The sequence below is a fragment of the Pseudochaenichthys georgianus genome, unplaced genomic scaffold, assembly GCF_902827115.2.
Source record: "Pseudochaenichthys georgianus unplaced genomic scaffold, fPseGeo1.2 scaffold_996_arrow_ctg1, whole genome shotgun sequence".
In the NCBI taxonomy this organism is placed as follows: Eukaryota; Metazoa; Chordata; class Actinopteri; order Perciformes; family Channichthyidae; genus Pseudochaenichthys; species Pseudochaenichthys georgianus.
Window position 1 is genome coordinate 34,033 of NW_027263516.1, and position 13,468 is coordinate 47,500.

The 13,468-nt window shown below is 50.8% G+C and overlaps 1 protein-coding gene across 1 annotated transcript in view; it reads right to left on the reverse strand.

The window, feature by feature from the left end:
* matr3l1.1 (matrin 3-like 1.1) overlaps positions 1–10,352 on the reverse strand; it is a 37,467-nt gene extending 27,115 nt beyond the window's left edge. The window contains 14 exon segments of the mRNA XM_071202815.1: positions 1,344–1,468; positions 1,699–1,781; positions 1,784–1,814; positions 2,765–2,890; positions 3,925–4,047; positions 4,122–4,153; positions 4,252–4,313; positions 4,428–4,466; positions 6,694–6,755; positions 6,864–7,700; positions 7,773–7,935; positions 8,019–8,155; positions 8,157–8,545; positions 9,891–10,352. Of these exon segments, the coding sequence (XP_071058916.1) occupies positions 1,344–1,468; positions 1,699–1,781; positions 1,784–1,814; positions 2,765–2,890; positions 3,925–4,047; positions 4,122–4,153; positions 4,252–4,313; positions 4,428–4,466; positions 6,694–6,755; positions 6,864–7,700; positions 7,773–7,935; positions 8,019–8,155; positions 8,157–8,545; positions 9,891–10,107 (2,426 nt within the window). The 5' untranslated portion in view covers positions 10,108–10,352.
* Between the last annotated feature and the right edge of the window lie 3,116 nt (positions 10,353–13,468).

Sequence of the window (13,468 nt, forward strand, 5' to 3'; positions counted from 1 at the left end):
GTTCACACACATTGAGAACCCTTACCGGAGCTTCTACTGTTCACACACATTGAGAACCCTTACCGGAGCTTCTACTGTTCACACACATTGAGAACCCTTACCGGAGCTTCTGCTGTTCACACACATTGAGAACCCTTACCGGAGCTTCTGCTGTTCACACACATTGAGAACCCTTACCGGAGCTTCTGCTGTTCACACACATTAAGAACCCTTACCGGAGCTTCTGCTGTTCACACACATTAAGAACCCTTACCGGAGCTTCTGCTGTTCACACACATTAAGAACCCGTACCGGAGCTTCTGCTGTTCACACACATAAGAACCCTTACCGGAGCTTCTGCTGTTCACACACATTAAGAACCCGTACCGGAGCTTCTGCTGTTCACACACATTAAGAACCCTTACCGGAGCTTCTGCTGTTCACACACATTGAGAACCCTTACCGGAGCTTCTGCTGTTCACACACATTAAGAACCCTTACCGGAGCTTCTGCTGTTCACACACATTAAGAACCCTTACCGGAGCTTCTGCTGTTCACACCACATTAAGAACCCTTACCGGAGCTTCTGCTGTTCACACACATTAAGAACCCTTACCGGAGCTTCTACTGTTCACACACATTGAGAACCCGTACCGGAGCTTCTGCTGTTCACACACATTAAGAACCCTTACCGGAGCTTCTGCTGTTCACACACATTAAGAACCCTTACCGGAGCTTCTGCTGTTCACACACATTGAGAACCCTTACCGGAGCTTCTGCTGTTCACACACATTGAGAACCCGTACCGGAGCTTCTGCTGTTCACACACATTAAGAACCCTTACCGGAGCTTCTGCTGTTCACACACATTAAGAACCCTTACCGGAGCTTCTGCTGTTCACACACATTAAGAACCCTTACCGGAGCTTCTGCTGTTCACACACATTAAGAACCCTTACCGGAGCTTCTGCTGTTCACACACATTGAGAACCCTTACCGGAGCTTCTGCTGTTCACACACATTAAGAACCCTTACCGGAGCTTCTGCTGTTCACACACATTGAGAACCCTTACCGGAGCTTCTGCTGTTCACACACATTGAGAACCCGTACCGGAGCTTCTGCTGTTCACACACATTGAGAACCCTTAATCCTTTTATATTTTATGTGAAGCACAACGTACCACGCTGTTATAATAATGCTCTTTGGCACCCTTTGAAACTGAAACCATCATAAACGTGCGACGATTGGTCGGCTGATCGCCTTAAGGCTATTGGTCGACTAGAACGATCTTTAGTCGAGGGCCTCGTTGAAGATACGGCTCTCGTGTTCAATCGAGCCGCTAACGACCCGTTAACACTACTCACGAGAGGGTCTTGAACTCTCCGGAGAAGGACACGGCGATGGAGTTGTTGTTGATCTTCAGAGCTCTGGAGGAGTAGAAGTCCACCAGCTTCTGAGCCTCGAGAGTGTCCTTCATCTCTACGTACGCCTGGGGAACAAAAGGTCAAGCTGCAGTGAAAACATGGCGGGAGAACGCATTGTAGGTGATAAGGATACTTCGACCAGAACATAGTGACATCACACTCACGCTCCTATTGGCTAGCGCTCCGACACATTGTGCGTGATAGCGTAAGGGGCGGGACATCTCTGAGTTGTTGACCAATCACCACTCTTGAATGACCTGTACCTACTATAACACACAACAACAGCTCCCCTCACCTTGGAGGGCAGGAACAGGGTGAGGACTGGCTCCCCGAAGCGCTTCACGATGGCCAGAAGATCCGATTGGCTGTCGTCCCCGATGGCGCCGGGAAGAAACTCACCCCCCGAGAGCTCTGAGGGGAGACTGTATTAATCTGGAGGAGTTTCCGGTGAAGGTAAACTACCGGACTTCACGAGAGACTCACCGGAGAACTTTTCCCACAATAGCTCATCAGAATCAGATATATTCGCGTTCACACCAAAAAGCCCCCTGAACTAAATTAGTTAATCAGAAGCTTTCTACCCCCTTTCCGTGGGAGGAAAAGGTTCCTGTGTCTGATTGGCTGGGCGGATTGCAAACCACGCCCCGTACAACTCCAAAGAAGTTTGTGAAGCCGCCATTTTATTATCCTCGCATTAGCATTATTAGCATTAGCATTAGCCCAGCGCAGAAACGCAGAGAGACTGACTTATGGCAACACAAAAGAAAACATGGGAGCGGTGGAGACGAGGAGGTGTCGGCGTTCTGGCGATTTACTCGGAAGGCTTCAGTAGAAGCTGCTGGGAGTCCCAGCAGCTTCTACTGAAGCCTTCCCCAACTCCGGGGACTTCCGGCCGGGGACTCCGGGGGCAGTATACGCCGTGAAGTGGTTTGCGGCCTGCCAGTAAACTCAAAGCAGAAGAAGAAGAAGAGACGTCAGCGGCTTCATTTGCCTAATCCACCCTCAGGGACTTGTTCCGGTGTGAACGCGATCTGTGCTTAGTTCATGAGAACCAGAGAGTTCTGATGAGCCTTTGTGGGAAAAGAACTTGGTGTGAACGCGCCTATTGAGACGACGTTAGTTAGTTAGTGTTTCAGGTGAAGGTAAATTACCTGACTTCACTAGAGACATTGTTTGTTAGTTAGTTAGTTATGTATTTGGTGTTTCAGGTGAAGGTAAACTACCTGATGTGTTTTATTATAACTTTATATTTATATAGATGTAATCATATGTATTCCTTTGCTCAAATGGAGCTCCGTCACAGTGATACTAAAGATCATAATGAAGGTAATGCTGCTCAGCGTCTGATTGGATGAATGTACCTGCAGGAAGCTGAAGGTGTTGGACAGACTGAACTCGATCGCCGCTCCGTTCAAAGTCAGAGGAAAGTCTTCGTGATATTTCACCAAATCCCTCGCCTGGTCTGGCGAGTCCAGCTCCACGAACGCCTGATGAACAATAACATTAAACCCTGCATGACGGTCCGTCTGCAGCTCAGAGCCCCTTCCACCAAACTGGCTCCAGTTCTCGCTCTGCGCTCTTCTGGTTCAGAACTGGTTCTTCTCTGTAGCAGCACGTGTGTTTCCACTGCGCAGAGCCCAACTGGTGCTGCCGCTGCTGCGTCATCGCAGATTTTCTCCTCAATGCCGCTCACAACAACAACAACAACAACAACAACAACAACGGGGGACTGCGTTGGGTCGATGATCGTGTTGCTTCTAATCATAGGGCATCACAACGGTGTGATGAAAGTTTCTCTGGGATAAAATGGGTGATTCTGTCTTTCTGTTTTAATGTGTTGCTCTGTTGGAGGAGCCTGTGACCTAAGATGTCCATCGTCATAACGACACTGTAGCTACGGTACGTAAGCGTTGAACCCTGAACCTTGACGTTAGCATAGCATCCGAAGCTAAACTGACCACTTGTTGCTATCCTATTGTGGCCGTTTTCTACAGGCACATTTCACCGGCTTTTTGTCCATGATGATTCTACTCGTGATAGTCGGACACGACAACCTGAGCAGCCCACGTGTTGATTCCATCCGGTAGCTGCTATGATACAGAACAACACGTCTGCCTCTCTCCACGATGATCGATGACAGCGACCGGACGGTCAAAGTAAGGCACGAATAAACAGAACCACACGAAGCCTGGTTAGTGCTGCCTGACTTTATAAAGTGTGGTTGCGTTCTGGTCACTTTGCTCAGAGCTACTGCTTGTTACAACTTTCATTTGCCGAACACGCCATGAACGGGTAAGCTCAGGTTAATCTCGCCCCCCTCCGACGTAAGCGTGGAGTATTGGGTCTTGGTTCTGGGTTCTTGCCGGGCCAGCTAAGAACCGGTTTTCGGTGCTGAGAGCCGGCTCCGCTGCGGTGGAAACGGGGAGAACCGGAGCTGAATCAGGCTGTAGCCCGGAACCAGCCCTGGAACCGGTTTGGTGGAAAAGGGGCACATGACTGCCCTGCTGTGTGACGGACTCACCAGAGACGGGAACATGAGGATCTTCACGATCTTCCCGAACGGTTCGGTGAGTTTCTTCAGGTACGCCTCGTCCACAGACTGAGCCGGAAACTTCACACACACCACTTTACATTTCTCCGACACCTGTCAGGAAACACAACATATTAAAGTACTTCGGTCCGCAGAGGAGCTGGGATGCTCTCGGAGTCAGGCTTCACCTTCTTCTGGGGTGCTTTCTTCGGCTGAGCGTCTGTTGAACACAGAGAGAAGACCTTAGGACCGTAAAGAAGGTAGCACGGTGAATACTGATGGAAAACAAAAGGCTGTTTTTACTGGAGGACTTCTTACTGTCTGTCTGCTGCTGGGCGGTTTTCGCCTCGACGGTCTTCTTCTCCGATTGGCTGTCAGCACTGAAATGACAAAATAGATTTAGGATGATCCAAAGCTCTTTAGAAACTAGAGGCTGTTTAATGAGGAGGAAGTATAAATATACACAGACTACATTGAGGTGGTGCAACACCGACCTGCTGATTGAATCCATGCGACAGTCCCAGTGAGGAAACCTGCAGAACAGATAACAGAGTTAGCTAGCTAGCTAGTTAGCGGGTGGGTTAGTTAGTTACATTACACAGCAGCAACTTGGGGTGAAGTGTCTTCAGTCAGTCGGTCGACGAATTGAAAGTACGTCCTGCCTGAGATCTCATGATGCTGTTTTATTGAATGTGCCAAGTGCTCGGCCCGTCTGAGGGACGAAAGCTTTGAGATGAGCAGCTCCACTGACTTGGAACCGTCTGCAGAGCTGTTCACTGAGCGCTTTGGTTCCCCTTACTCTGGAACTCGCTGGTGCCCTGCTGTCTGATGCTCACGGTACCCGTCTCTGTGAGTAGAGTCTGTAAACTGTACATTATGTTGTATGTCGTCCTTATTGTAAACCTTTTCTCTCCAGACAGCAGTTTGAGACAGTAGTCCATGCCTCTGTCCCCACCCGGCTGGACTACTGTAACTCTCTCTACACGGGGGTCAGCGGGTCCTCGCTCGCACGACTGCAGCGGGTGCAAAACGCCGCAGCAAGGCTCTTAACTGGCACACGGAAGTCTGACCACATTTCCCCTGTTTTAGCTTCTCTCCACTGGCTGCCCATTTATTTTAGGATCCATTTTAAAATTATTTTGTTTACTTTTAAATCCCTGAATGGCATGACCCCACCACCTTGCTGAGCTGCTACAGCTACACGCCGAGCCGCCCTCTCCGGTCAGCGGACCAGCTGCTCCTGAAGGTGGCTAAAACCAGGTCTAAGCTCAGAGGGGGCGTTGCTTCTCTGTCGCGGCTCCCGCCCTGTGGAGCGCTCTGCCCCTGGAGACCAGACAGGCTCCTCCCACACTGTGGAGCGCTCTGCCCCTGGAGACCAGACAGGCTCCTCCCACACTGTGGAGCGCTCTGCCCCTGGAGACCAGACAGGCTCCTCCCACACTGTGGAGCGCTCTGCCCCTGGAGACCAGACAGGCTCCTCCCACACTGTGGAGCGCTCTGCCCCTGGAGACCAGACAGGCTCCTCCCACACTGTGGAGCGCTCTGCCCCTGGAGACCAGACAGGCTCCTCCCACACTGTGGAGCGCTCTGCCCCTGGAGACCAGACAGGCTCCTCCCACACTGTGGAGCGCTCTGCCCCTGGAGACCAGACAGGCTCCTCCCACACTGTGGAGCGCTCTGCCCCTGGAGACCAGACAGGCTCCTCCCACACTGTGGAGCGCTCTGCCCCTGGAGACCAGACAGGCTCCTCCCACACTGTGGAGCGCTCTGCCCCTGGAGACCAGACAGGCTCCTCCCACACTGTGGAGCGCTCTGCCCCTGGAGACCAGACAGGCCTCCACACCGCCTGCTTTTACATCGCTTCTTAAAACCCACCTCTTCTCCTCAGCGTTTCAACATCTTTCAGAGCGTTGCTTTTTTTGCATTTAAATATTTTTTTGTTTTACTTGTACTTGTTTTATGGCGTGTGAGCTGTGCTTTATCTATTTGCCTGTACAGCACTTTGGTCTGGAGGTTTAAAGTGCTTTATAAATAAAGTTGTATTGTATTGTATTGTTGTTGTTCTGTTGTTTCGATGCTACATGTGTAACTGAAGTCCTGCCGGTCACCCTGAAGAAGAGATCTTCTGATCTCAAGGGGCTTCACCGGGTTCAACAAAGGCTACAAAGACTGAAGGCTGAAGACTTTTCTTTTGTCGCTGCTTTTAATTGAACTATTCATATCTTAAACTGCACTGTAACTTTTATCCATGTATTTTTCCTTAATATTTATTTTATTAGCTTTTCTTTTTTAATGCTTAATGTCTTTCATTTTTTTTTATAAAGCACTTTGAATTGCCTTGTGTTGAAAAGTGCTATATAAATAAACTTGCCTTGCCTTACAAACACACAGTCAGGTAGTTAATGAGTTAGTTAGGTAGGTAGGTAATTAGCTGGATAGTTAATGAGTTAGTTAGGTAGGTAGGTAATTAGCTGGATAGTTAATGAGTTAGTTAGGTAGGTAGGTAATTAGCTGGATAGTTAATGAGTTAGTTAGGTAGGTAGGTAATTAGCTGGATAGTTAATGAGTTAGTTAGGTAGGTAATTAATTAGCTGGATAGTTAATGAGGTAGGTAGGTAGGTAGGTAATGAGTTAGTTAGGTAGTTAATGAGGTAGGTAGGTAGGTAATTAGCTAGATAGGTAATGAGGTAGTTAGGTAGGTAATGAGGTAGTTAGGTAGGTAGGTGTTCGTTATTCATTACATAGCAGAGAGGAACTCACTGATGCAGGAGGCTGAGCTGCCCGTCTGCATGGTGAGGCCCGTTGATGTGTTTGATCCACACCTGGAACACAAGAAGAAGAAGAACCATAACTGAAGCTGGCCCCTCTGGTATCTACCTGACCCCCCCCCCCCCATCAGACTCAGGCATCCAGGTGCAGGTGCTACTTACCTTCTCTGACATCACAGTGATGTCACACAGAGAGCAAGAGTAGGGGAACAATGGAGGAGACTTCCCGTGGAAATCCAGAGCTTTCTCCTTCGACGGCATCCTGGAAGAAACCTCAGGTCCTCCGTCGCGACCAGAACCAGAACCAGGTTTCAGAAGCGGCTCTTCAGGAGGAGGAGGAAGAGGAACTGAACCGTAATTCTGAACCGGCTGAGAGAAACGGGAAGGACGGGGTTTCTTGTCCCATCCCGCAGAGCCGAAAGAGGGTCGGACCTGCGAGGAAACTGGACCGGAGACGCTGCCTTTCTTACCAAACTCAGAAGATCCTGGTGTGTAGATGTTGCCGTGAGAGACAAGTGGACCACCGACTTTCTTGCCGAACTCCGAGGGTCCATGGATGTAGTCTTTAGGGGAAACTGGACCGGCGACGCTGCCTTTCTTACCAAAATCAAGCAGTGCCGATCCGTGGTTATAGTCTAAAGAAGAAACGGGACTGGCGTATCGGCCCGTCTTACCGTAATCAGAAGGTCCAGATTCGTGTTTGTAGTCTAGAGAGGAAAGTAGAGCGGCGTCTCTGCTCGACTGAACATAATCAGAGGTTCTGTAGTTGTAGTCTTGAGAGACAACTGGACCAGCTACTTTCTTGCCGAAATCAGAAGGTCTGGAATCGTAGTCTACAGAAGAAACTGGACCTGCATCTCTACCCATCTTACCGAAATCAGAAGGTCCTGGTCTGTAGTTGTAGTCTTGAGAGACAGATGGACCAGCTACTTTCTTGCTGAACTCAGAGGGTCCACGGTTGTAGTCTTTAGGGGAAAATGGACTGGCGTTTCTGCCCGTCTACCAAAACCAGAAGGTCTGGAATTCATAGTCCTCGAGAGGAAACTGGACCAGCATCATTGCCCATCTTACCAAAATCAGAAGGTCCTGGTCCGTAGTTGTAGTCTTCAGAGACAACTGGATCACCGGCCTCTTGCCGAATTCAGAGGGTCCATGGTTGTATTCCTTAGAGGGAAATGGACTCACGGTTCTGCCCGTCTTCCCAGAAGCTCCTGGTTTGAAGTCCACCTGGTAGCTGGAGGACGAGGATGACGATGGTGAGTTGAAGGTGATGGGATTCCCCCAGCGATCCAGCTCCGGAAAAAGATTACCGGCTGTTAAGTGGCTCTGTGGGTACTGGGTTGCGGGGAGGATCCCAGTTTGCTGGTGGTGGTGGAGGATCTGGGGGGATAAGAAGAAGAGGAAGGAGTATTCAAAGGTCTCACGGTGCCCCTCTTTCCCTTGATCTGCTTGAGGGACTTGAGGAAGGGATTCGACGGTCAGGACGTCTTCTGGAAGTTCAGCAAGAAGAGCGAGGTCTGCTGGTTCCAGTCCACAGCTGTTCAGGATGCTCAAAGCCCCGTCCTGAGACCAGGAGGATCCTCTGTAGGACGAGGGAGGAGGCGGCATGGACTCTGGAGGCGGCCGGTACAAGTCAGACGAGGCGTGGCGTCGGTCTGAAGATCCGTACGGTCCAGGAACGGGCCTGAGATCGGAGTCGGCGGGCGGAGGTCTGTACGGGTAGTTCTGAGACATGGTGGGACGAGGAACTGATGGGACGAGGAACTGATGGGACGAGGAACTGATGGGACGAGGAACTGAGGAGACGAGGAACTGAGGAGACGAGGAACTGAGGAGACGAGGAACTGAGGAGAGAAGGTGTCGGGAAGACAGAGATGTGAAATCTGACCCACAGAAAGAGGTACTGGAGGGCTTTCAAGACCACATTCTCATCACTGTCAATACTTCAAAAATACAACGTGTGGAGAATCATCATCTGTACCAGATCCTCCACGGCCCCCCCATCTGTACCAGATCCTCCACGGCCCCCCCCCCCCCCCACCTGTACCAGATCCTCCACGCCCCCCCACCTGTACCAGATCCTCCACGCCCCCCCATCTGTACCAGATCCTCCACGGCCCCCCCCATCTGTACCAGATCCTCCACGCCCCCCCCCCCACCTGTACCAGATCCTCCACGGCCCCCCCCCATCTGTACCAGATCCTCCACGCCCCCCCCCCCCCCCCCACCTGTTACCAGATCCTCCACGGCCCCCCCCATCTGTACGCAGATCCTCCAGCGCCACCCCCCCCATCTGTACCAGAATCCTCCACGGCCCCCCCATCTGTACCAGATCCTCCACGCCCCCCCCCTCCCCCAGCCTGTAACAGGATCCCTTCCACGGCCCCCCCCCCCACCCCTGTACCGAATCCTCTGATTCTGTTGACGTGTTTATTTAAATGAAGGGGGTCTTTAGGGCGACGAGCAAAGCACCTGTCCGGACTACAGGCGCAGACCTCCTCTCTCTCTCATCCTCCTCTGGTCTGCCTCCTCTCCCCCTCCTCCTCTCTCTCTCCTCCTCTCCCTCTCCTCCTCCTCTCTCTCTCTCTCCCTCCTCCTCTCTGTCTCTCTCCTCCTCTCCTCTCCTCTCTCCTCTCTCTCCTCCTCCTCCTCTCTCCTCCTCTCTCCTCCTCTCCCTCTCTCCTCCTCTCCCTCTCTCCTCCTCTCCTCCCCCATCTTGTCGGAGTAACGTGAATCTAAATGTCTTAAATGTCTATTTGAGCTGCTGGCTTGTCTGTGGCTGGTGACTGTATTCTCTGTATCTGAAATCTGCTCTCCAGATAAAGAGCATTATTATTATTATTATTATGTAGGACTTCCCCCTGGATTAAACACGACATCAAGCTGTAATATAGAGATGTATGAGTCATATGTAACACAATGCAATGCCGTATTGTTTATTAAATGTAATGTTAAGAGCTGCAGGAACAGTTTGAAGTGCAAACCAGGAGACACGAAAGTAAGAGACACACAAAGGGTGTGAATAATATACATTTAAGCACCTGAAATATAAAGAACGAGGAGTTGTGAAACACGTGGTTTGTTGAAGTCTTATATCTGTAGTTTTAATACAGGTGTAACCATAACAGCGTTAGCATCAAAACAGTTAGCATGCGGCTAATGGCGGACAGAAATAACGCTTATTCTCACCTAGAGATAACCCGGGGATCTGGAGAGAGAGGACCACAGTGTGTTCGCGAGGAAGCGAAGTCACGAGGCAAACGCTTAGAACAGGAAAGTGTGGTTTCAGAGACGATAGCCCGCCTGAAGTGGAGCTAATAGCGGCTAGCCGAGAGAAGCTAACGGAGGCTCTTCTTCCACTTCTTCTCTCGGGTTTTGGCGGATTGCAAACAGCTGTAATGTGCATACCGCCACCTGCTGGACGTGACCGCGAATCATCAGGCCATCTCTTAACTCATGGACGTTTCTATGATATCATCTCATCGCAAATAAATAAATGACCTAATGTTACATTGTTGTTCGCACCCCGTGTCCCTCCGGAAGGTAGCCAGGGCCTTCTGGCAGCTCCCCGTCTGTCCCCAGAACCCCTCTCCCTCGCTGCCTCTGAAACTTCAGGCTTTAGTTTTTCTCTTCCAGCTTTCTAGATGTCACGATGTAATGAGATATGTTCCACATTGTAGCGCCGCGAGATAGGAGTCGGAGGCGGTGCATCGGAGGTGCTAACGCAGGGGCGTCAAACTCAATTTCATCCCGGGCCACATCAGCATTATGGTGGCACTCAAAGGGCCGGTTTTAATTTTAATTATATATAAATATACATATGTAAATATATAATATATATGAAATAATGTATTATATTACATTGTTGGCCCTGCATTGGATTATTATCAGTTCTGGTAATATCTTTGATAACTACGTCTGAAAGCAGAAGTCTGGGGCAAATAATTGAAAGCAAATATTCAACAATTACACCAATTGTATTGTATATTATATTCTTTGCAAGCTCTTTCGGGCCACATCAAAGTAGGTCGCGGGCCGGATTTGGCCCCCGGGCCTTGAGTTTGACACCCCTGTGCTAAAGGGTACTTTATTTAGGAGCAAAGGTCATGTTGTCCGGTTGCAGTCCGGGAGGAAAAGAGGAAGAAGAAGCCAGGAGGGCACACAATATATATAGTTAACCACATACATGTCCGTGCGGAAACAAACCCCCACCTGTAGTTCCATGTGTGAATGATGTGTCAGTGTGTTTCACTCCACAGCTCACACACTTGTTACTTCCCCCCTCATGCAAACTCGTTCCCTTCCCCCCCTCATGCGCACTCGTTCCCTTTCCCCCCCTCATGCAAACTCGTTCCCTTCCCCCCCCCTCATGCAAACTCGTTCCCTTCCCCCCCCTCATGCAAACTCGTTCCCTTCCCCCCCCTCATGCAAACTCGTTCCCTTCCCCCCCCTCATGCGCACTCGTTCCCTTTTCCCCCTCATGCGCACTCGTTCCCTTTCCCCCCTCATGCGCACTCGTTCCCTTTCCCCCCCTCATGCAAACTCGTTCCCTTCCCCCCCCTCATGCAAACTCGTTCCCTTCCCCCCCCTCATGCGCACTCGTTCCCTTTCCCCCCTCATGCGCACTCGTTCCCTTTCCCCCCTCATGCGCACTCGTTCCCTTTCCCCCCCTCATGCAAACTCGTTCCCTTCCCCCCCCTCATGCGCACTCGTTCCCTTTCCCCCCTCATGCGCACTCGTTCCCTTTCCCCCCCCTCATGCGCACTCGTTCCCTTTTCTCCCTCATGCGCACTCGTTCCCTTTTCCCCCTCATGCGCACTCGTTCCCTTTCCCCCCCTCATGCAAACTCGTTCCCTTCCCCCCCCTCATGCGCACTCGTTCCCTTTCCCCCCTCATGCGCACTCGTTCCCTTTCCCCCCCCTCATGCAAACTCGTTCCCTTCCCCCCCCTCATGCAAACTCGTTCCCTTCCCCCCCCTCATGCGCACTCGTTCCCTTTTCCCCCTCATGCGCACTCGTTCCCTCCCCCCCCTCATGCAACTAGTGTTGCACTGATCGGGGTGAGACTTAATCGCACCTCCACACGCCGTAACGCTTTTTAATGTAATCTATCCATGTTTAGTAATGACGTCTTTGCTGCTGCTGCATATATTATCCACCCGTCATCAGCGTCCTCATAACGGCCCTATGGATGTGAATCAGTGCTGCTTGTCATCCAGACACCGCTCTCAGTGGGTTCAGAACTTTTGGGGATTTTGTTTCCAAATGTTTAATATGGGGTTTCCATGTACATTTACTCTCTCACCATCGCCCCAGATATTTAAATTCATTGACCTCTTTCTTCGGCTTTCCTTATAACGTAGGCTTCTCAGTCTCCGTCTTGCGTTTACATTTCATAGCACCTTTCAACACGAGGCAATTCAAGGTGCTTTACAAAAATGAAAGACATTCAGACAAAGGCATTTAAAAACAGTCATTAAGAAGAAAAGATAATAAAAGAAACATTGAAAGAAAAAACACATGAATAAAAAGTTACAGTGCAGTTCAAGAATAGCTCACACAGAAGCTCCACTTTACTGATGCCTTTCTCTAAGGTTTCTCCGACCATGAGCTGTGTGCGCTCGTATGGCACATCCGTCCGAGCAGCACACACAGAGAAGAGCAGCCAGGACAGAGTCCCCAGACCCTGTTCCCCTGGGTTACCAGCCCCACATGTTCATCAACCAAAAACGAAACACAACAGCTCAGTTTCAATTGAAAGCAGCGACAAAAAGAAAAGTCTTCCTGCTGGATTTGAAAGTAGTCAGAGCTGCAGCGGACCTGCAGGTTTCTGGGAGTTTGTTCCAGATACTTGGAGCATAAGAACTGAACGCTGCTTCTCCAGGTTTAGTTCTGACTCTGGGGACAGGAAGCTGACCAGTCCCTGAAGACCTGAGAGACCTGACTCTGGGGACAGGAAGCTGACCAGTCCCTGAAGACCTGAGAGATCTGTCTCTGGGGACAGGAAGCTGACCAGTCCCTGAAGACCTGAGAGATCTGTCTCTGGGGACAGGAAGCTGACCAGTCCCTGAAGACCTGAGAGATCTGTCTCTGGGGACAGGAAGCTGACCAGTCCCTGAAGACCTGAGAGATCTCTCTCTGGGGACAGAAAGCTGACCAGTCCCTGAAGACCTGAGAGATCTCTCTCTGGGGACAGGAAGCTGACCAGTCCCTGAAGACCTGAGAGATCTGGCTCTGGGGACAGGAAGCTCACCAGTGCCTGAAGACCTGAGAGATCTGTCTCTGGGGACAGGAAGCTGACCAGTCCCTGAAGACCTGAGAGATCTGTCTCTGGGGACAGGAAGCTGACCAGTCCCTGAAGACCTGAGAGATCTGTCTCTGGGGACAGGAAGCTGACCAGTCCCTGAAGACCTGAGAGATCTGTCTCTGGGGACAGGAAGCTGACCAGTCCCTGAAGACCTGAGAGATCTGTCTCTGGGGACAGGAAGCTGACCAGTCCCTGAAGACCTGAGAGATCTGTCTCTGGGGACAGGAAGCTGACCAGTCCCTGAAGACCTGAGAGATCTGTCTCTGGGGACAGGAAGCTGACCAGTCCCTGAAGACCTGAGAGATCTGTCTCTGGGGACAGGAAGCTGACCAGTCCCTGAAGACCTGAGAGATCTGTCTCTGGGGACAGGAAGCTGACCAGTCCCTGAAGACCTGAGAGATCTGTCTCTGGGGACAGGAAGCTGACCAGTCCCTGAAGACCTGAGAGATCTGTCTCTGGGG